The sequence below is a fragment of the Canis lupus genome, chromosome 15 (genome assembly GCF_003254725.2).
Source record: "Canis lupus dingo isolate Sandy chromosome 15, ASM325472v2, whole genome shotgun sequence".
NCBI classification, from domain to species: Eukaryota; Metazoa; Chordata; class Mammalia; order Carnivora; family Canidae; genus Canis; species Canis lupus.
In genome coordinates, this window is record NC_064257.1 from 16,305,530 (window position 1) to 16,329,039 (window position 23,510).

The 23,510-nt window shown below is 52.9% G+C and overlaps 1 protein-coding gene across 3 annotated transcripts; it reads right to left on the minus strand.

Annotated features, from left to right (window-relative positions):
• Nucleotides 1-2,208: 2,208 nt before the first annotated feature.
• IPO13 (importin 13) lies at nucleotides 2,209-22,185 on the minus strand. Of its 3 annotated transcripts, XM_025420402.3 has the most exons (20): nucleotides 22,053-22,185; nucleotides 19,594-20,330; nucleotides 13,736-13,876; nucleotides 13,488-13,629; nucleotides 13,213-13,379; nucleotides 12,884-13,004; nucleotides 12,651-12,798; nucleotides 12,040-12,221; nucleotides 11,907-11,933; nucleotides 11,592-11,726; nucleotides 11,266-11,409; nucleotides 9,860-9,940; nucleotides 8,920-9,057; nucleotides 8,631-8,727; nucleotides 5,618-5,670; nucleotides 3,358-3,424; nucleotides 3,211-3,269; nucleotides 2,968-3,057; nucleotides 2,479-2,660; nucleotides 2,209-2,387 (listed from the first exon to the last, which is right to left on the minus strand). In XM_025420402.3, exons 1-20 carry the CDS (start codon nucleotides 22,134-22,136, stop codon nucleotides 2,291-2,293), a joined length of 2,892 nt encoding a protein of 963 aa, XP_025276187.1. In that variant the 5' UTR covers nucleotides 22,137-22,185; the 3' UTR covers nucleotides 2,209-2,290. The 3 variants fall into 3 exon arrangements, 2 of the variants coding, with proteins under 2 accessions (XP_025276187.1, XP_025276188.1); XM_025420403.3 differs by lacking the exon at nucleotides 11,266-11,409; XR_007402265.1 differs by lacking the exons at nucleotides 2,209-2,387; nucleotides 2,479-2,660; nucleotides 5,618-5,670 and having other exon boundaries at nucleotides 2,977-3,057.
• Nucleotides 22,186-23,510: the final 1,325 nt, after the last annotated feature.

Here is a 23,510-nt window from a genome sequence, read left to right on the forward strand (position 1 = left end):
GGCGCAGCCTCGCCAATCGTAAGCCAGCACTGCTCCCGCCCTCCAATCCCCGCCCGGCCTTCCACAGAGAACCAATGACGTGCCTCGGAGCCCGAGTCCTTCCCGCAGAGGAAGGCGCGGAGCCTTGTGGGTGTTGTAGTTCCCCGGGCCTTCTCCAGCCTCTCGTGTCCCGGGTCAACCCCACCCCCCCTTCCAAGCGACTCTCCGGGCGCCTGGCTGGCTCCGTCAGAAGAGCATGACTCTTGACTGCAGGGTTGTGAGTTGGAGCCCCACGTTGGGGGTTGAGATTAAGTTAATAAACTTAAAAAAAAAAAAAAAAGCAGAAAAAAAAAAAAAAACCGACTCACTAAGTATCGTCGTTTGAGCTCCCATCTGCCGTACACTGTTAAGCGCTTCATGTGCACTGCATAATTTTCAACTCAGGTGCTGAAGTGCCTGGCTTTGGAAATTGTGCTCCGCCATTACTACTTACTCAACATCTCTGTGGCTCTTTCCTCATCTGCAAGGTGGGGGTTGTTAACAATAACATTCCTAGGATTGCTGTAGGATTGCTGGATCGGGTTAATCTAGATATAAAACTTCACAAAGTAAGTCTTCGCATATCATGTATACTGAAAGCATTTGCTGTTATCCTCACAGCAGTCTGTCAATCAGGCGGATATTGAGCACTTACTGTTCACCAGGTACTACATTCTTAAAGTTAACAGTCTTTGGAATAAGAATTGTCCCAGAAACACCTGGCTGGCTGTCGGTAGAGGGTGTGTGACTCTTGATCTCAGGGTTGTGGGTTTGCGTCCCACAGTGGGTGTAGAAATTACTTTTAAAAAAATCTAAAAAAAAAATTGTCTTATTTTACGATAAGGACACTGAAGTCCTGGTGAGACACAGCAAGTCAGTGGCACAATCAATATCAAACCCAGATCTGACTTCAGAAACTAGGCTTTAGCTCCCTCGTTCTTCTAGCTTATATATGCCACATTTGATCATAGGGAATGGGGGAGGAAGAAGACGCTTGGATACCATATAGTAAGAGTAAAGGACTCAAAAGAAACATTTCCACGTACTCCAGAAGTGATAAATCAAAGATAAGGTGAGAATGGGACCAAGGAGGGGCAGGGAAAAGGGACAGAGTGACTTCAGGGTGGTATATGGTATATAAAAGGGGGACTGATGCTGGCTGACATGGGGAAAAAAATGAATGTTCCTCCATTTTTGTGCAAAGATTGGGGAATGAACAGGGAAGGAGACAAACGTGGGAGTAACCAGTTTTCCTGTCCCCACCAAGAAGATGCAAGGTTCAGGAATGGAAATGGGGAGATCCGAGTCCTGCTCTTCAGATCTTACTGAGGAGAAAGCTGGGATGGATAAGAGGCAACAGCGATGGAGTTATGGCTAAGGAGACAGAAAGGAGGGAACCCTGCTCAGGGAGGGAGAGCAACAGCCGTCCAGGAGCTGTCCCTGGTCCTGACTGAGCTCCAACCAAGAGCGGGTCAGGTACCACAGAGGTGGGCAGCCCTGGGTATGAAGACAGTTCTAGGTCCTGCGTTCCTCTTCCTCTGGGGGCTGCCACACTTCCTCTCACACATGTTCAGCACCACTTTCTACACCTTTCCTCAACCACGTGCAAGTTTGGTCTCCAGAACCTCACACAAGAAACCCATCCTGGGACTTAAAACCACTCGTCATTTCTTCCCTCCTAGCTGGATCCCGCCCCACCTCATTTCTGGCCAAAAGTCCCAAGTCCTCTACCTAGGAAACCTTCCATTTCCATCAGAAATGAAAGTTCCTCCATGCAGCCTTCCCTTACTGGTCCCATCCTCCGAGTTTAACATGGTGACTATGGACTAGATCAGCCTTTGTTCAGACAGAACAAAGCAAGGCAAAACTAGGGGGCTAACACTCAGCATTGTTGAATGTCACATAAATCAATGTATGCATGCATGGATGCTGGGACTAATTTAATGGGTGGCAGTAGGGGAGGAGGTGGCTGATACTACTGCAGTCCCACTCCAACCCAACGGCAATGGCAGTATTATGAATGGCTCCAGCCTAGTAGGCTTGGCTACAGGGAACCCCTTCCACTCTAGGATCTAGAAGTTGGACCTGTAACTCCCTATTAAGGCCTGGATCTAAAAATCCTCCCATCCTTCCCCCAGACCTTCCCCCAGTTATGTGATGGTGGCAGAGGAAAGGAAGCAGAGACAGCAATGCAGTGAAGATCCAGGTTTACTCTTTGGGGATAGGGAGGGGTGAGGAGGAGGTGTGGGTGGGACGGGGGGTGGGGCGCCCCTCAGTAGTCAGCTGTATAATCTGTGCCATGTAGCCCCCGGCACAGCAGTGTGAATTCCTTCACCATCTCCTTCACCCGCCTCTTGTTCACTCGCTCACTGAAGAAGGGAAGGGAGATCAGGTTAGTACCATCCACCAGCACCACCCCCTCCTCTGGACCCAAGCCCAGGCCCCGCCAGCTCTGCTCACCGAAGAATCTGCTGGCTGAAGGTGTCCTTCTGTTCAGGACTGAGGCGGGCAGAGGGAAAACCAGGTGGCTGCAGTGCCTCCTTGATCCACATGCTCAGGAGGCTGAAGCAGTGTTTGTTCAGAGCAAATAGGATGTCGGCAAAGCAGTCCATGAGGCTGCGGGAGGCCTGGCCCCCAATGGCCTGAGGGAGATGGGTTCTCAGCATACCAGGGCCTTGCCCCTTTTGCATCAAAGGTGCCTAGCCACACCCCACCCACTCCTGGACAGTTCCTCAGCCAAACTGCACATGGCAAGTGAGTGCTGTTTTCTGAGAGCCAGCTGCTCCTCACAGCAACCCTAACAACTGTCAGCCATTTAACTGATGAAGAAACAGAGTCAGAGAGAGTTTAGGGAACCAAAGGTTCAAGCTTCCCAGAAGGGCAGCTGCCTCAGCAGTGAGGGCTACCCCACCCCCCTCAAGCCCCCACCAAACACTGGCTCCATCTCACCTCCAGCACTGCTACGAGCAGCATACGGCCATCCTCCTGAACCACTTTCCCCACAGGTTCTACTTCCCCACACCGAGGCAGCAGCTCTGTCTACAGAGGATGGAGAGGCCGGTCAGCCTCAGCTCTTCCCCCATTCTCCCTGGAGACAAGACCTGCACACCACACCCCTACCCTCTGGAGTCCTGAGCAGGGCAGGGCTGGGTATAGGGGTGGTGGGGGCTCAGGACTCAGCATGGGACTCACAAAGAAGCCACAGGAGGCCTTGACAGTAGGTGCCTCGGGGAACTTGAGGGCCAGCACAGCTGTGGGAGAGGCAGAGGCAGATCAGATGGGGCCTAAGGATCCTTCCGAGGGGGCCCCAGGCCCTCCTGTCCACCTGACCCCACTTACCACACTGGAACACAGCTTTGACATCCAATCGTTCACACAGGAACAAATCTGGCTTCCGCTTCAGAGCCTGCAGGAGGTGGAGCTGGTAAGCCCAGCCCCAACCAGCTCCAAGGACCATCCCCCCTACCCCCCACTCACCTGCCACCCCAGGCCCCAACTTCACGCACCATAGGTACAGGCTGCCAAAATCAGCCACCCAGCCATCTCTGGGAGACCCAAACCACCCCACAGTTCAGTCAGCCAGGAGGGGAGCAGCCAGGGGATGCTATGTACATGTATGTGTACATGAATGCACAGGTGTGTGTGAGAGGTTGGAGAGGGTGTCACAATACAGAAAGCTTGGGTCCCAAGTCACTCCCTGAGAAAACTCTTTTATTTTCCCCTCCATCAAGGCCAGACCTCCTGCAGGCTCCAGGTAGCCAGCCCTCTGGATTTGTTAACAGGACAGCAGGAAGAAGAGATGGCAGCTGGATGCGGAGCCCAGTCCAAAAGCCCCCCTCCCACATCCCGCCTGCATTCCTCAGACACCCTCCAGCTTAGGAAGAGGAAAAGTAGGGTAGGAGCCTTGGAGCCACGGCCCCACCATTCAACCAGGATACCCTGTGTCCAGGCCCTTCTCAGCCACATCCAGCCCAGGAGTCAGTGCTGCCATGTGGGGGGAATGGAAGGAGTACAGGGGGCAGAGAGCCCACCCCAAGTGGTACCGGGACACGAATGGCACATCCTCAGGTCACAGGAGATGCTCTGCACAGCTCCAGCAGTCATCAAACACTGCTGCTTCCCAGCAGCCCCCCAATGCCATAGCATGTAGACCCCTAACCGTCCAGCCCCTTACATACCTTCCACTCCCCCATGTTCACTCATGTGCAAACACTGCCACACACACCCTCTCTGGAAACACCCTACTTACCCTCTAACACACCTCTATCACATCCTTTATACATACTTTCCCACATTCGCAACACACTCTGCTACATATTCAGGTTCCCAAACCTCCCCAATCCCCCAGCCACATCCACATGCCGACACCTTCAGACTACCCAGTTCTCCAGCACATGTACTCTCCCGACACACCCATCCACAAACACACACGTCAACGCCCTCACCCCTAAAGATGCACCCTCACAGATACCCACACACGTGTCCATCCAGGCCCAGAACATACTCCCTATTCTCCCCTCCTCCTGCACCCCATCCCCCCACTAGACTATAAGTTCTAAGAGAGTAAGAACTGTGCCTGCCTTTGCTTACCATTATATCCTCAGCATCTAGCAGAGTACCAAACATGTATTACACACCCAGTAAATATTTGTGGAATGATTAAGCAAAGAAACACATCATTTACCCCAACCCACAGGAACCCCCCATTGTCCCCACACTAACCCCATGTCCCCACAGCTCAACACATGTATCTTCCACAACATACAACCTCTAATACAGACATAGTAATACCATAATATATACTCCTCCACCAAAATACACACTCCCAGTCCAATACACACACCTCCAACACATATCACTGTTCAAACCCCATTAATGCCTAATGCACATCAACATACAACATTCATCAATGCACGTGCCCACACTTAACACATTTATCCCAACACAACACACATACCACTTAGAGCAGCTACATGATTTGTTTCCAGACCAAACTAAACTCAAAACACAAATAAGGTCCAACACACTTAAACACACACCAAACACAAACACATCCCAACGCAGTCTCACAATGGAGCCAGCACCCCGTCCCCCAGCAGCAGCAAACCCATCTGACAGCCCGACTCAGGGCTCCACCCCAGCACATTCATCTTCAGCCCCTCCCTTCAGAGCTCCTCCTGGCCACCTCTTCAGAGCAGGCTGGGGGCACTGAGGCAGGCAGTTCCCGGCAGGAGCACGGGGACAATGAACCCCAGGCCCTTCAACTCCAATCTTACCCCTGAACTTCTCGGGCACCCCAGCTGCACAGGAGCTGCTGGGCACAGTTACTCCCCCTCCCCCGCCCAGGCCAGCCCAGCTCCCTCCCTTCGGGATGGCCTCTCCCTGGTCTTGGTGGAAGAATGAGCTAGTTGAGGCAAAGGGGCACTAAAGGAGGATGTTGGGTTGTCAACTTCCACGGAAACAGATGAAGAAACTCTATTCAACTGAACAGAAAAAAAATTTGTCAACAGAAAGCTAAAAATAGGCTTAAATTGAATTTCAACATAAGAGAAAGAGAAAGAGAGAGAACAGAACGTGAATGAATAAAACTAAAACACACCTGTGCCAGGAGTTGCATAAATGAATCAACAATATCAGGATGATCCCTGGGCCCTAAAATATAATAAAGATGGAACTTAAGAAAAAATTATACAAACAGCAACTCAACCTCATATAGTTATGTGGGACTGAGAGCCTGCAGGGAGACAGCGTGGGGGCACATGAGCAGCAGGAAGCAAGATAAAGAAACAAAACATACAAAAACCATGAACTGGGAGAAGCCCAACAGAAAGAGACGGCAAAGTGAAGGACGGGCCTGCCCCAGCTCCCTCCCAAGGGGCCTTCCACCTACTCCCCACTCCTCCTCAGGCCAGTCCCCCAAGTGATCCTTTGGTGCTGGAGCAATGTTGGACTCCACAGAGCTGAAGAGACAACCCCTACACTCTTGCTGAGGCCTCTGGCTGGCTGGGGTGCCCCTATACTGCCTCCTGGCACTTATCTCCCCAACACTAGCCATCAAAGAGGAGGGCAGGCTGGTGGGAGGCAGTCCTTGGTAACTCCCTCGGACGCCCCGCTCGCTTCGGGGTGAGGTGAAAAGGTGAGGTCATTAGGGCCTGAGCACATGCCCTCTCACTTCGATGGCCTTAGGGCTCTTGGTCTGGCCAGGGAAAGGAGTCACTTGGGTCCACTTAAACCAGAGGACTCCTCTCTGGCTAGGGCAGAGCCCAATATGCGGTGGGGATGGTTGGGCAAGCTACCGGCAGGGCCTAGGGGAAGAAACCGTATCATGAGGCCAAAAATGAGAGCCCCACCCAGCAAAGTCCCTCCACATGAACACCGACTCAGCAGAGAGCCAGGCTCAGGGTTGAAGACCAGCTCCCCCCATCTGGACACACAAAGAAAGAGGGAAACCAGTCAACATATCACCCCATGGTGTAGTGGGGAGGGCAGAGGCTGAGAAAGGAATGGGAAGACTGGGACAGCATAACAGGTAAGGGGGCCATCCTGTCCTGCAAGACAACCAACAAGCCCAACAAATATGACTACTGTTGGACACTACTCTGCCTCCAGTGCTGTTGACACTTGCAGCAAGGACAAGGTATGTGTCTGGAGCTCCTGCTTGGGCTGTTCCACTTTCAGGAGGAGGCGCTGCACAAATATCTGTCTGAAACACCACTAAGGAGCTGTGTGATCTTGTGCAAGCCACAAATGCCCAGTTTCCCCAACTGTAGATAATGATCTCTTTCCTGCTTCCTTCTCCAGGCTATGAGGAGCCACTGATAAAGCCCATCTCCTTCACATCTGAGCCCTGAGTTACTCAAGTCCTGGAGAGTGAGGCCCAATGTACCCCATGCCTGGGGTCCCCCTGTGGACAGCATGTTTGATGTCCAGCAGCCACCCTGCTCGCAGTGGGCCCCAGACAGTGAGGAAGAAAGGTTCTGAGGGCAGAGAGGCCTCACTCTCCTCTCTTCAACAGCGCCTGATATCTGCTCTATGCTGCCCCTGTTCTGGGTACCGAGGATGCAGAAAGAAGAGACTCAACCCTGCCCTTGAGGGGCTTAGTCTAGGGAGAGAGACAAACACATGAAAGCTAATCACTGAGTATGACTGGTGCTGTATCAGCAGGGCGTATGTGATGCAGTTTCAGCACGAAGTCGGTAGCACCCAATTTGGCCCCAGAGAAGCTTCTGAGGGCTGATGCATGGGTAAGGCATGGAAGAGTGAGAGCTCACCCATTAAAGGGCACAGGGCATTCCAGTCAGAGGATCAAATGGGACACAGGAAAGGAGAAGTCAGTGTGGCTGGACTGCTGGTATCTTGGGGACGCTGGCAGAAGACACTGACGAGTATGCAGGAGCTGCATCATGTGGGTGGGAGTGGGATGAGAACCTGAGGTAATGGAGAACAATGAAAGGGTTTCCAGCCAGGGAGGGAAAATACTCAGATGTGTGTAGTCTAAAGATCATTACACCTGCAGGGTGCAGAATGGCCTGGGGAGAAGGGCAGATGCCAGAGAAAGCAGTTAGAGGACGGTTGAGGTGATCCAGACACCCTACACGGAGGTGTGGTCATGGAGGGAGGGGAGAGGTAGGCAGATGGAGGGATAATCAGGAGCCAGAACCACCCAGACTTGCTCCTGACTGAGTAAGAGGAGTGGGAGGGGTGGAGTTAAGGATGGCCACATCCGGTTTCTGGCTCAAGTTTCTGCCCACTTTGCACCTACCCATGGCCCACTGGAGCAGAGGCCAGCATCATGGGACCACACACTTGAGGACAGAAGCAGAGAGCACTCTGGCTCCAGCTGAAATCCCTGGTAAGCTCCCAACCCGTGACTACAAATCCAGGCAAGACTCATGAGGCTGGTGAAGTAGCGCCATTTCTTTTCCAAGTTAGAAGCCTGGGTTAGACAGCAGGGGAAGCCTGGAGCCCCCTGCTCCCAGCTCTCTTAGGCAGAGGGCCACAGAGAATAGAGTGCTGGGGCCTTAGCCATAGAGTGTTAGCCTAGAATGTAGGGAAAGGAACCAGCACTCCCTGAACACTTCATGTGCAAAAACCCCAAGCCAGGGGACCAAAAAACGCTACTTTTATACCTATCACAATTCTATCAAGTACATGAAATCTCCATTTCACAGACATGGAAACGAAGGCTCTGCAAAGGTAAGTGACTTGCCCAAGGTCACACAACTAGTTGGTGGTGATGAGCTTAAAATCTAGGTCTATCTGACTCCAAAGCCCATGCTCTTTCCACTTTTCATTATATCCCAAAGAAAAGGAGCCAGCCTAGTTCCCCAAGTCCCTCAGAGCTCTGGCCCCACCTTCCCCCACATCAAGACTGGCCCTGAGCCCAGGAGGCCAGTAGAAGACATCATTCACTCTCTTATCCACTTCAACCTAAGGTGTCAGCTATTTGTAGGGTGACAGTTGTGCTGTGCTTGATCCCATAAGTTTCCCACCAAGTCCCATGTGCAACTCAGGGGACAGAGGAGAACAGAGTGGGCAGCTTTGGCTCCCCAGTCAGGGAAGCAGAGGCAGTGGCAGTGGCGGCAGCAGCAGAGACCCTGGTCAGGACCTACCTTGCTGGAAGAGAGTGAGTGTGACGGAGGTGACGAGCAGGAAGAGGGCCTCGATTGGGGGAAAGTGGGCAGGTTCATGAGCAAAGATGTGGACCAGCTACAACAAAGCAGGGAATGCTGGTCAGCTGAGGCCCTGTCTCATCAAGAACTGGCCAGCATCCCTGGAATGCAGGTCAGGATCCCTGCCAGGGCAGCCCTTCACCCCACTCTACCCACCCACCCCATCCCCGGGTCAGATCTCTAACTAGGATGAAATCTAGAACACTGCTGCCTCAGTCAGAAGGCCTACCTGTCGAGTGAGGTCAAGAGCAGAGGCCTGGGGGATGGTGCTGTACATCCGGCCCAGCATCTCACACAGCTGTGGCACCATGGGGGCAAAGTCATCCAGCAGCGTCTTAACAGACTTCTCAAAGATAGCGCACACCGCCTTGGGAAGGAAGCAACGGGACGAATGAGATAAACAACACTATTACGATCATCAAACTTGCCAAGAGACTAGATCTTAATTATTCCAACCACTAAAAAGAAATTATAATTGTGTGACTTGATAGGGGTGTTAATTATCATACAGCAGTAATCATATTATAATGTAGAATTGCATCAAATCCACATACTGTACACCTTGAATTTAAACAATGTTAAACATCAGATACATTTCAATTGAAAAAAAAAAAATAAAGAGAAAAGGAAGAAAGCAAAGGGACCTTGGTTAGCAGGTCATAATCAGCTGGAATAGAACTGAGGCCCTGCACAGAGAAGGCCTAAGGAGGAACTCTTACCTATAACCCTGGCCTGACCCTGCAAATCAAGAAAGGTAAACAAGTCTGACCCTCACCGTGAAAGGCAGGAGGCAAAAATGCCCTTCTCACAGGGGCACAGGATAGAACTTTGCAACTCAAGTCTTGCTACTTACATCTCCACCATTTCCTCTCAGAAAGCGGGAATAGCAAGAAAATCCTGAATTGAAAAGGGACCAAAGGCAGGTCTCTGATTACAAAGCGGACCCCTGACTGTCACAGACCCAACATCACAGTTCTTCAGTGAAGCATTTCTTGTGATATTGGGAAGTTCTGAATATCTTCCCAAAAGATTCCTTGTACCTGTAGGGCAGGATTCACTTCCTTTATTTTCTCCAGACCATTGCAAGCCAAGCTGGGGCAGCAACACCTTCCTCCTGCTCCATATCTAAGCAGTCACCATGAGGACAGAGAGCAAGGACTGAGGCTTACCTCCACCACCTGGGCATCATTCAGCCATTTGCTCAGCACCTTCTGGATAAGCTGGAAGACCTGCTGCAACACCACAACCACCTGAAGACACAGAAGAAGTGAGGTGCCCCCGCCATCACTCTCACCTACCCATGATGGACCTGATAATACGAAGCAGGCCAGAAGTTCAAACCTATTACCCTAGACTGGACATTGGGGACTCAATGGATGGGACCTTGGGGGAAGGAGTGGTTTGTTGAAATCCTCATGAATGAAAGAGGATATTCTGAATTCTAGGGATCATTTTATAGGAAGCGTCAAAGTGCAAAGCAGGGATACTATGAGGGCTTCAGAAAATTACCAAAACTGTAACCTTTAAAAAAAATCACTCCCTATCCATTTCTGCTCAGAAAAATCCTTTTAGTGCCAAAAGCCTTTGGGTTAGCCCCTGAAGAAGTAGAGATGCTGTGTCATCTAGAGACCCTAGGCCACCGGTGGAGAGTCCCAAGGGATGCACATATATGGTAGCATATATATGGTAGAGGGAGCAGAGAGCAGACTGAGGTCCTAGGAGGTGAGGGAAGGCAGGACAATGACTACCATGGAAGGAGAAGGGGCTCTGTTGGAGGACGCTGGCCCAAGTTTGGTCTAGAGCCAAAAGGGCACCTGAAACTAAGGTGAGGAGTCGAGGAGAGGAGCCAGGATGCTGTAGCTTCCTTTTCTCTGGGAGAAACTGTGGGAACAATGATCCAAACAGTCTCTCACTTTTCCACAGAACTTTACAGTATGCCAAGTACTTTCACTCAAGACCACATATGCCATCTAGCGTAGTTCTACGAGATGAACAAGCCAGCCAGTCTGACATTCATAGTTTTGAAAGGGAAGCTGAGGCTTGCCCCGGATCAAACAGCTTGTAAGTGGCCACCCCAACACCCCTGTGCCTGAGCTTACCACAGTACTTATCACATCGCTTTGTGACAATCTGTTTATATGTATTTCCTCTAGACAGGGAGCAACTCAAAGGCAAGAACTATTACATGTAGAGCAAGTAAGCTTTCCCTGTGCCTGCTGGGGACAGTGAATAGTGAAGTAGAAGTAGGGGGTTAAACAGGGGCCCATAATTACATCACTTAGGAGGCTGAAGGATAATGCCAGTGTCCCCCATGGGGTGGAGAAACCACAATGACATCACCCTGGTTGGACTGGGGACAAAGACCATATCATACACAGGGTTGGATGAGACAATGACATCACTCCCTATAAAGTAAGTGGCAATGATAAGGTCATTCACAGGGTCAGAGGACTAAATGTATCATGCCCCATGGGGCCAAGGGAACAATGGCAAATATTACCCATAACATTGGGGAGAAACAATGACATTCCCACAGGGTGTGTGGTGGGGGTGGGACAATGGCAACATCACCCACGGGATTGGGTCCCTGCGGCACTGGCAGCTTCCGGAGCTCAGAGCCTTCATGATCATCTTCATGATGACTGACATCCAGTGTGGTGAAGAGGTTGGAGAGAAGCCCCAAGATGTGGACAATGGCCAGCTTGTTGGAAGGATTAGGCTATGGGGAAAATCAAACCAAGCTCTGGATCTCCCAGCCCCAGCTTGGCCCCTGACCCCAGCCCTGACTGCCAACTCCAACCCTATGCCCTGACAGCCACAGCCCACACAAAGGGGAGCCCACCCCTGCCTTCTGGCCACACACACACACACACACACACACACACACCCAAGCTCACTCACTATCTCCTCTGCCAGCTTCTCCAGCTGCTGGATATAGGGCGAGATAAGTGAGTGCAGATTCTTAAGGATCTCCTCCACCTGCAGGGCTGACAGCAGGAAGCCCAGTGCCTGCATCAGCCACATGCACTGGCTTGTCTGTGGAGCAGAACATGGAGAGTCAATCCTGGACACATCTCATCATGGGTAGGAAGAATGAACCTCTTGAGGGAAGGTTCCAAGAACAGAATAAAAGACAAGGGGTAGAAAAAGGCAGAAAAGGATTTCCGCAGATTTCCATAATATCCCCAAGGATCCTCTAGAAACTTTTGGGCTCACCTTGTGGATCTGTTTCATCAGCACATCCTGGAGGTAAACAAAAGGAATATGGTACCAGTGGAGTCAGGAGAGGAGCCCTAACTCCACATGATAATGTGCCCTGAGACCCAGCCTCACCCCAGCCCCTGCATACCTGGGAGACAGCCACGATGTTAGCAGCATAGGGTGGCAGGTCATACTTGCATTCTCGGCAGATCTTCTTGAGGGTGGATACAGAAGAGACAGAGAGCTCAGGATTGCCTAGGGCATGCAGTACGAGGGGCAGAACACTGTTGATCATGACAGGGTGGTCAGCCAGCCATTCAGACAAAGCTCCTGGAGGAAGAAGGAAGATGGGAGATATTTGAGGCAGGCCAGGCTGGCTTTGTACTATGTCCCTGTGAGGTAGGCAGAGCTTCTGGCAGGATCAAGTTATAGCCCTCATACTGAATAGGGAGATATGCATGCACATGCTTAAATAGGAGCCTTATAGCTGAGAAGCAGGAAGGAGTTACTCAGAAGAGACCTAGTGCTGCTGTTCCATTGACAGCAAACCAGCCTCACTGAATTGCAGCTCAGAACACTGTGGGAAGGACCCCTAGATGTGCCAGGACAGTCAGTTGGCTGCCATGCTGATTGTGTGTGTGTGTGTGTGTGGGCATGTGTGTCTCTCCCATTTTGGACAGGAACCAGCAGGCTGACTACGGCTGGGGATGGGTGCATGTGGCTCTGGAAATGTGCTCATGGGTATGTGCCAGGTCTCACCAATGGTGAACATGACAGTATCCGCCAGCTGCACGTTGCTGATACTGATCCGTGGAATGAGGCCAATGAGCCCAGGCACCACATCAGAATAATTGACATCGATGGTCTCTGCGATGGATTGGAAGCCATAGAGCAGGGCCTCTGTGTGCTGAGGAAAGAGGGTGCCACTGGCTTGGCTGAGGAAGGGCATGACAGTTTGGGGGAGGGCTAAGGGAATCAGGCTTGGGAAATACCTGCCAGGAGTAGGGCTCCTCTGAGCTGGTGAGCAAACGGCCTAGCTTTTCATAGAGGTTGCTGAGCAGCTCGGCCCCCAGCATCTCATACACATACATGAGCGTATCTGAGATGTCCACCCTAAGAAGTAGATGAAGACCTTATATAATGCCCGGATCCTGCCCCCAAGCCCAGGAGCCCACCCAGTTCCCTCACAACCCTGTAAAAGTGCCTAGAGAGTAGGGAAAGGAGCCCCAGGATTCAGGAAGCCTGGCCTTGGGCTCCTCCTCTTATTGACTTCATTATTTCAGGATTCTATTTAGAGGTAGGGCTGGCCTGCTACCATCACCTGTAAATTCGGAACTGCTCCTTCTCGTCTGAGGACCAGAATCCGTATTCCTCATCAGAAGGGAACTGAGCCTTGTGCAGAAGTACATCCACCAGCTGGAAGTAGACTGGCCGGTACACCTGCTGGTACACAGCCTGCTTCTCTGCCTCGAAAGACAGAATGTCATCCTGAGAGAGCCAGGGAAGGAAGTTAGCCACCGAGGCACTAGGCCCAGAAGCCTATGACCCACCTCCTATCATTACAGCTTAGTCCTACTAGAGCTCACACAGACACACCTGCAGCGTGTACCAGAAGGTGAGGGTCAGGGAACTGGTGGTCTCGTTGACAGGATAGTGGCCAGGGATGCCAGTACAGAACATAATCATGTTGACAAGGGCTAGGAAGCTCTGCCAGTGCTCCACTTGGTCCAGCAAGGCCCTTGGAAGGAGGAGGTATAGTAAGGTCATTCCACCTCCCCCAGTAGGACTCCATAACTCTACCTCTTAGAGGGCACTATCCCACCCTCAGCTGCCCCACTCCTTACCGGGAGTGGTTCTCGCCCAGGGCCACAGCAATGCGACAGATGCCATGGGAGGTCTCCATGTCCCCATTCTGCACTGCCTGTCGCAGTTGATCTTGCAGTCCCAGCACCAGCGGGATGAGTTTCAGGAGTGTATTCACATACCTGGAGGCATGAGGTAAGGACTCATCAGAGCCCTCTGCCTATCCCCCACCAGCTTTGAGAGAGAGGCACATTCTCTGTCTGCCAGCAAAGCACTCACCCCACATTAAACCCAAAGCAAAAAAGAGGTCAGGGCCTATAGGGCAGCTTTGATGCTGCCCATATCAGGAAAACCCTTAAGTCAGGGACCTCCAGGAGAACTCCAGGAAGGAAGTATGAGAAGGTGAGTGTTGAATGGGTTGAATTATGTCCTCTAATTAGACTTATAGTTGATGTTAGCATGGCTTAAGATTTCTGGGGAAGTTGGAATGAGATATACATATCTTACATGTGGGAGGAACATAAATTTGGCGGTGGGGGGGGCAGAGGGCAGACGGTTATGGGCTGAACTGTATCCCCCAAAAAGATATGTTGAAGTCCTAACCTCCAATACCTCAGAATGCAATCTTATTTGGAAACAGGGTCATTGCAGATGAGGTCATGGTGGGGTGCGGGGCGGGGGGGGGGACTCTAATACAATATAACAGGTATTCTTTTTATCTTTTTTAAAGATTTTATTTATTTATTCATGAGAGACAGAGAGAGAGAGAGGCAGAGACACAGGCAGAGGGAGAAGCAGGCTCCATGCAGGGAGCCTGATGTGGGACTCGATCCTGGGACTCCAGGATCAGGATCATGCTTTGGGCTGAAGGCGGCGCTAAACCACTCAGCCACCCAGGGATCCCCCTATAACAGGTATTCTTGTATGAAAACAACCATGAACACAGACTCTTACAGGGAGAATGACACGTGATCACAAAGGCAAAGATTGGAGTCATACAACTGCAAGCCAAGGAACAAGACTGCCAGCAAACAGCAGAAGTTAGAAGGGAATGAGGAAGGTTTGGTTCTCCTACAGGTTTTTAGAGGAAGCCAACACCTTGACTTTGGACTTCTAGCCTTTGCAACCGTGAGACAATAAATTTCTGTTGTTTAAAGCTACCCAGTGTGCAGTACTTTATTATAGCTCCTCTAGGAGACTAACATAGATGCTGTTAAGGGAGATTGCACAAGGATGGGAGACAGAGAAGTTAATACAGACTTAGGAGCCCTAATAAAGACATCAGGAGGCACTGACAGCAATCCCCACAGTCCACTCCATTCCCTACCACCAAATCCTAATTCCTATATACTCTGGTGGCAGTACGAAGGGAGAGCAATAGATGATGAACCTGGAGACAGCTAAGGGGCAAAATGGACAGGACTTGCTGACTAACTGGATATAACAATGGGAAAGAATTAAGGACACCTCTCAGGTTACTGGCTGAACAACTAAGTAGATGATGGAGCTATTTACTGAGGTCAAGAGGAATGGGTGGAAGGTGAGAGTAATAAATGTAATGGGAGCCCAGAAGGTGCTAAGTTCAGTGTCAGGCATGTTGAATCAGAGGTACCTGGTGAGATCTGCAAATAGAAGTGTCCAGAGAGTTGGATATGAAAACCTGAAGCCCAAGGGAGAAGTCAGAGCAAGAGACACAGTCATGGGCAAACAGCTGGTAATTGAAGCTATGGGAGTAGATGAGCATTGCCCAGGAAGCAAGCACTGAATGAGAAAAAAAGAGGGTCCAAGTCAGAGTCCTGAAGCATAATGATCTTAAAGGGGGAGCAGGAGAAGTGCAGTATACAAAGGAGACGGAGAGAATACTACCTCCATCTCTCTGTACCCCTCCCCAGCGGCCAGCTCTGTGGAGATCAGACTAGTCAGAGGAAGTGATGCCCTTAGAGGGTGGCGGAATCAGATGCTTGAGACCCCTCCGCTACCAATCACAATGTCACCAGAGCAATCTATGGAGAGGCAGGGGGACTGATGGGCCAGAGGAGTTCTATCTGCATTTGCCCTAAGCAGAGTGCTAGGCAGATAGCCTCATAACCTCAAGGGTAGGATGAAAACAAGAGGCAACCAGCCAGGGATAATGGCTTTCTTCAAATCTCTATTCTGGTGGGACAAGGTGTCCACACCAGGATACCCTCAACCCAGAGACAGCCCTAGAGGGTGCTGCCTGGAGACAGCTGGGATAGCTTCAGTCTCATGACCCTGACACAGGCCGCACCACCAGACAATGGGCACCTTCAGGCCAGACTCCAGCACAAAGAGCAGGGGCAGGGCCAAAGCCATGGCCTGCGAGCTCCCCAGCAGCTGAGATGGGGGCAGGAAGTAGTGCTCTATCCCCAACGCATCCCTACCATGGCTCCTTCACACCTCCCAAAGTTGATGTACACAGCAGGTACCCAATCTTCACTGGGTTCTTGATTTGTCATGTTTGAGTTGCATAATAGGCTAAATTACAGACAATATGGTCCAGAAGGGCTCAGAGTATTACTCAAGGTGATATAGCAACTTAGAGACAAATTCCAGGCTGAGGTAGCTGCTTCTGCTGCAGGACTGCTCTTTCAGGGCCCAACCTGAATTTCCCCAAAGGATCTATGCAAATCTCAGTCCGTATCTCAAATTCTAACTGATGGGAGCCCCCCAAGAGCCTGTTTAATTCACCTTCTTTTTTCTCCCAGCCCCCAGTGAAAAGCTTTTCCAAGATTAAAAACACGTTTCAAGAAAAAGAAAGCCAACGGAGAGGGAGCTGCGCAAGCAGCAGCAGCTGTGGAAGAGCGGGAATGAGGGGCCCTGAGTGCAAGCTTAGCCAAGGGGAGAGCCAATGTCAGGACACCTGGGGAAGAGAGTGGCTGGATGACCCAAGACTCAAAACCACAGGTGACTTTCTCAAGCCAAAGTCTAGGAAACTTGACTCAACAGAGCAAGGCCCAAACTCTGACACCAGGCTGGGTGCAGCCCACCAATAGGAGAAGCCCTTGTTTAGATTTCCTACCAGCTGGGCACCTGCTCCTAAGAACTGTGAGTAGACAGAGGGCAAGTCTGAGGCTTCCAGAGGTTTCTAGGTTTGGGGGAGGGAGATAGCAAGGATGTCTTTTAAGGCCGTAGCTGAGACTGGGTTCAAGAGGCCTAGTTCCATTGGTCAGCTCAAGCTGCCGGGGCAGGGCTGCTGGGACTTGCTGGCTGCCACTCACACTGAGCTCAGCCCAGACCTGCAATTAGAGCTCCGCGAGGAGAGCTGAGAAAATGGGGAGAGTTGCTAAGCAACCATGGGGGCTGCAGCCAATGGGCGCTCAGGAGGCTGTGGGTTCCCTCACTGGCTCCTTGTTCGCTCATTCGTTCAGTGGAAAAGAGGCATCAATTACCTGCCAGAGCCCTCGAGACTGGCTGGGCGGGTAAACCTGGGTGTATCCAAGGACACCCCATATCACCCATGCAGTGGCCCTGGGCAATCCCCCTTGGCCACCAACTGTCTGAGCCCAGCTGGCACTTGAGCTTCAGGCTGCCAAGGAAGGCTAGACCTCAGACTTGGTACCCACCTTGAGTTGGAAAATCTGGGAAACCACGGGAAAGATACACTAACTGCCAATGCAGTAACAATACCAAATACTAGCAAGTGCTGTTTATGGGGGGTACAGGAACCACACGAAACCTTTCACAGACCTTCTCTTCTTTGATCCTCATACCAAAATATTCTTTATAGAGTACCAGGGGCCCTGTGCACACTATCCTATTTAAGCCTTTACAGCTCTGTGAGGTCAATATGATCACACACATTTTACTGATGAGGAAACTGAGGTTTATTTATTTATTTTTTAAAGATTTTATTTATTTATTCATGAGAGACACACACAGAGAGAGGTAGAGACACAGGCAGAGAGAGAAGCAGGCTCCATGCAGGGAGCCCGATGCGGGACTCGATCCAGGGACCCCAGGATCATGCCCTGAACCAAAGGCAGACGCTTAACCACTGAGCCACCCAGGTGTCCCGAAACTGAGGTTTAAAAGTAACTTATCCAAGGTCTCAGATCTAGTGAGTGGACCATCTGGGATTCAAAAGTCAGAGGTGACTAATGCCAAGGCTGGAGCCATTGACCACTCTTTGAAGCTATCTCTTTCAGAGTTTTCCCCTCCAACTCTATTAAGGGTTTCTGAAGCCCCATCTCTCATTCCTTTTTTATTTTTTATTTTTTTTAAGTAGGCTCCTTGCCCAGTGTGGAACCTAACTCAGAGCTTGAACTCATGACCCTGAGATCAAGACCTGAGCTGAGATCAAAAGTTGGGCACTCAAATGACTGAGCCACTCAGGCACCCTATTTCTGAAGTGTTGCTGTCTCCAGTCCTGCCCTGGCCAATCCGACTTATACTAAAAATCTCATTATGCCATTTTCTCTACTTGAAATTCTTTAATATCTTTACATCCTCCTCAGGATGAAGACCAAAATCTTAAGCCTGGTTGACAAGGTCTTGCATGATCTGGACCCAAACCTCCCACAACTGGCCCTTAAACCATGCTGTTTAAGCATCACCACTCACCAGGCTCTCTCAATGCCCTTTCCTTGCTCAGGCTCCTCTGGGAAGCCTTTCACGACCCTAAGACGGGGTTAAATGCCTCCTCTGGGCTCTTACATCTCCCCACTTTCTCCATTATAGCACTCATCTCATTGACCATACTTGCCCTTTATGTGTCTATTAGACTGTGACCTTCTGGCCTGCTGAAGTCAACCAATTCAACTTTGTGCACCTGGCACTCAACACAGATGCTCAACAAGCGTTTGCTGCACAAACACCTCACCGTATTCACCTTCTTTCAGGTCCTTGTAGGTAACTATGGTGCTGCCCACCAAGGCCATGCCCCTGCTTTAGTTCCTGAAGCCTGGAACACTCACTCCTCCCCTGGTCTCTCCCACCCCACTCCCACCTCTCGCCACTCAGGCAACTCCTACTTTTCATCTGTTTGAAAAATACTGAATGCTACCAAATGCTGCCAGGCATAATGTGACAAAATAAAATGACACAGTGCCTGTCCTCACAGAGCTGAGAAACCAATGGAGAGACATACACTAATTTACAATGAAACTGTGTTATAGGCTAAGAAGAAAAAACACTAAGAGCTCTGAGATAAAATAATAAAAAAGACCAAAGTTGGTCTTAAAAATCATTGATGGCTTTCCCAAGAAAGAGAAGTTTCAGCTGAGGTAGAGATGATATGTCAAGTACATGTGATGGCTAGGAGGAACATGGGACATTCGAGGAACTGAAAAGATTGTTGAGAGTGAAGAAAGGAGCATAGCATGAGAAGAGGCTAGAGGTTAGCCATACTGTGCAGCTGCTTTGTGAATCACATTAAGGATTCTGAACTTCATCCTAAGAACTGTGAAAAGCCACTGAAGAGTTCTGAACAGAAAGGACAAACTCGCTCATTTCCAAAAGATCACTCCAGCTGCTGGGTGTACAATAAAGGGTACAAGAGTAAAAACCAGGGGACTAGTGAAAAAGCTCTGCAGTAATTTGGGGAGAGAGATGATGACAGCTTGGACTAGGGTGGTGGCAGTGGAGATGGAAAAAATAGATTTGCAATATGGTCAAGAGCAGAACAGCCAGGACTTGGCGACTGATTGGTTGAGAGAAAAAGAAGAAAGAGTCAAATACTGTAATGAATAATTCGTTGGATGGTTAGTTGTCTGTCTCCCTATTTGAACCATAAGGACCGTGTCTTGTTTGCCTCCTTGTGTATCTCCAGCATAGGACCGCATATGCAGTAGGCACTCAATTAGTGTTTATTGAATGGATGGATGGATGGATGGATGGCCAAACAAGCTGTCCTTCTCTGGGAAGATGGGGACCAGCTCACCTCTGGGCATCAGGTTGCGAGATGGCATTGACAATGGCCTCCACACTGCTGTCGAAGAGCTCCGAGTCCTGCAGAGCAGCAAAGGCAGCCTGAATGAGCGCCTCACAGTCCTGCAGTGGTACCTCCAGCTGCACCCAGCTGGAAAAGCACTTGAGCACCTTCTGACGCACACAGCTGGGTGAGCTGGGCTGCTGTAGCAACTGCTCTAGCAATGGGAAGACAGCCCCACACTCCACTGCCAGGCTGGCCCGCACCAGGCCTTTGCGGTACTGGGGCAGACGGCTTGTCTGGAACTCCTCTGGCAGCACTGTCAGCAGCTCCAGTAGGGCCAGGCAGCGGCCCTGGCCATCCACCGGTGAGTCCTCAGCCTGGAAGAGCCGTACCATATCTGCGACAGCACATGGCCAAGCGTCAGGCATCATACTGAGAGCCAGGGAGGCCAGCGCCACACACAGCCGAGTCAGCACAATCTTGGAGCCACTAGCAAAGTGGGTGATCTGGGTGAAGAGCTGTGCCTTTAGACTTTCATACTGGTCAGTGGGAATGTCACTCCAGTAGCGAGAGATCTTGATGTGTAGGGCACTGGCCCCAAAGTACTGGATCTCAGGCACCTTGTCGGGCTGCAGTAGCTGCCAGCTGAAGTGCCAGGCCTGTGGGGAGACCTGGGCCTGCATCAGCCACTTCTGAGCCAGGTTCTTGTTCTCAATGTTGGGATCATAGTAGAGCTGGTGCAGCGCCTGCAGGACAGCACAGGACTGAGCAAGTGCTGACCACTCTGGGTCCTGCCAGAGCCCAGAACAGAGGGCATGACTTGGTCCTGCAAGTCTGCTCTTTGTTTCTGACCGAGGGGCTCAGCAGGAAGGGCCCAGGGTCCTACTGACATCTTGAGAGCCTGAACTCTGCCCACGCTCTGCCATATTCTCTTCTTCTTATAGCAAAACACTATGGGCCAGAGAGTGAACCTCCATAAAAAAGCAGAAAAAGCGGAGGCTGAGCTCTCCAAAGGGGAGGCACCTGAGGTAAAGGATAAGGCCCAGGTTGAAGGAATGGCTCCAAAGGGATGAAGCTAAGCCTGAAAAGAGCATGGAACAGCCTGAGGGGCTGTGACCCTCCCAGGCACAGCTGCTCCCATCAACTCCAAGAGTCCTATTCAGCTTCCCATCATCTCTAGGTCACTCCAGATGCTGGCACCAAAGCCAGTGTGAAATCTGAGCAGGACTAAGACTTTGCCAGGCGGCCGTAGGCCAGAGACGTACTGGAAGGGAGGGTGAGGACACCCCTCAGAGAGCACATGTGAGGGTCCGAAAAGCTAGTGAAGAAGTCTTGGCCGAGAGCCCTGGCAAATGTCTTGTCTGGAGCTCTCAACTAGCCAAATCTCCAGGGTCCCAATTCCACAGGGACTTCACACAGCAAGAACACAGTGGTTTGTCTCCCTGGTAGCACACGGAAGAGAGCGCCACCATGCCAACACCGCCCAGTCCCAGGGGGTGGAACAGCCAGGTCAGGACTCTGACTCCCTAAGCAGGATCCATCTATGTAGGCTTAGCCATATCCATACCTCTGATGGCAAGTTACAGCTACTGTCCCTTGTCTGGCCCCTCGGGGATGCTGAGGCAGGCAGAGCAAGGCAGAAGGGATGCATTCCCATCATGTGGTATGGCAAAAAGGGCTCAAGAATAACAAATGAGTATCTGCAACCATTCCTTGCTTTCCTGCGTGGTACCCCAATCTTCCCATTCATCCCAGCAGGGAGGCATTTCTGCATCCCAGGCCCCCCTGGGGCAGAACACAGTAAAGAGCCAGAGAAACAGTTCAAAGAAGACGGCCTGGGCAGTGGGAGAGCCTGGGGAGGCCATGACAGGAGGCTGTGTGGGCAGGAGAGCAGGGAAGGGACCCTGAAGCTGCCAGCAGGACTGAACCCCCTGGACCCAGCACAAAACAAAGGGGGCCAGCCCTTCCTGCCTGCCCAGGACTGGTCTGGCCTCCATCCAACACAAGAAGGACCCTTCCCCAAGAAAAAGGGAAAACAGCCCGGGCTGTTTCAGTCTCGGGTTATCTCCTGAGCCGCTGGGTCACAACACAGATCCAGGATGGCTCAGCATCTGTATGGTTCCCGGGGACTGAGCTGTAGGTCTCCCGGGTTCCTACTGCGCTGCTCATGCAGTTCCCATGGAGCTGGAGGACAGCCAGGCTGGCTGTAGGTCTGGGCTACCCGCACCCTGGAGGGACCATCCCAAGACCCTAGAGTAGCCACAGGGAACCCATATCTAAGGAAAGCCAAAAATAGCCCATTCGGAGGCCACCACACTGCTGTCCGCCCTGCCCAGAGAGGCAGCAAGTGCCAGGTGCCCTGGGGCACCAGCCCAGCAGGCAGCCGGCCCAAGCCTGGCTCTGGCATCCGAGCCGGGCCCCAGGACTTCTGCTCTGTCACCAGACGGCCCACCCCCGGGCCCTCGTACCTTCTCCACGTTCTCCACAGTGAAGTCCAAGGCTGGTGCTGCTCCAGCCCCTGCAGCCCCCGGCTGCTCCTCCCGCCGCTCCATCTTTGCTCCCTCCCCGGCAGGGAGCTGGATCCCGACCTGCCTCCGGCCCCAGCCCCTTGGCTGCTGGCCCCCTGCTAGACCCCGGCTTGGGTGCCCAGGAAGCGGCGGGGTGCCAGGGGGCCCAGGGCGGGCATGGCTGCCGAGGCCGCCCCACCTCGGGCGGGGATGGGGGGCTTGCCAGACGCCCAAAGGGGTGTTCGCAGGGGGAGGCCAACCGAGGGGGCCTGGGGGAGGGGCCGGCAGTGAAGAGTCCGCAGGCGGGGTGTCGGCGGCAGGTCACGGGTCTGTGCCCACAATCTACGAGGCAGGAGTCCCTGGGAAGGCAGGCCGGGGTGGGGGGCGAGCCCCGGGCCCCGGGCCCCGGGCCGGTCACAGGGTCGACGGCCTGTACCCACAACACCCTCGTGTGAGCGCGCTGCCGGGTCCTGCGAGGAGGTCACGGGGCGGGGGTGACGGCGGAGCGAGCCCTCCGCGGGTTACGGAGGCGTCCGACGGGGCGCAGGGCTGCAGCCCCGCGAGTCTGCGGCGAAGAGTCCGTAGAGTTGAGGGGCGGTGGCAGGTCCCCTCCGCCCGGCCCGGCCCGCGCTCTCCCCTCCGCCCGGCTCCGGCCCCGCTACCGCCGCCGCCGCCGCCGCCGCCCCAGTGACTGACAGGCGAGCCGGCCCGGCCGGGACGGGGCGGGGACCTCAGCGAGGCGCGGGCTGCCCCCGGCGCCTGTCCCCCGCACCGCCGCCTCAGGCGCCGCCCTCCCCCCGCGCCTGCCCTGGCCCGGCCCGGCCCGGCACAGCCCAGCCCGGCCCGGCACAGCGGAACTGCGCGGAAACTCATTCCGGGTCCCTGGTCCCGTCCCCGCGCCAGCCCGCGCGCCCCCGCGCAGGCGGCGGACCGGCGCGCCGCTCGAGGCCCCCGCTGGGCCAAGGCCCCGCCGCTGAGTGCTCTGGGAAATGTAGTCCGCGCTGCGCCCAGCGGGAGGGCGGCGCCTTGCGGCAGAGGTCGGGAGCACGTGGGCTGGGGACCCGCGGGGAGCCCCGCCTGCGCGGACCTGCTGCCGGCCGCGGGGTCGGACCCGCGGGCGGCGCCGCTGAGCAGCTCCCGAGGAGGGCGTGACCGGAGGGGCTGGTGGACGGAGCTGCGAAGCCGGGCCAGTGGATGAAGGTGCGTGTTGGGGGCTGGCGGAGAGAAACAGGTCACTGCGGTGCCGCGCGGCCGTCGCCACCTGGGGCGCAGGAAGGAGGGTTCTGGGGAGGAGGCAGCGCCCCGCCCAGAGAAGCGGGGGGGCTCGGCGCGCCGCTGGAACGGGAAGGGACGGCTCTCGGGACTGCCCGGGGAGCCACCGGCAAACCCCTTACCATGGACAGTACTCGGAGACTTGGG

Coding starts and splice junctions, on each gene's coding strand:
- IPO13 (XM_025420402.3), bottom strand. CDS start 22,136: ATGGAGCGGCGGGAGGAGCAGCCGGGGGCTGCAGGGGCTGGAGCAGCA. Junction 12,222..12,650: donor TACTGTCATGTTCACCATTG/GTGAGACCTGGC, acceptor TTCTTCCTCCAG/GAGCTTTGTCTGAATGGCTG. Junction 2,388..2,478: donor TTCAGCCAGCAGATTCTTCG/GTGAGCAGAGCT, acceptor TCCCTTCTTCAG/TGAGCGAGTGAACAAGAGGC.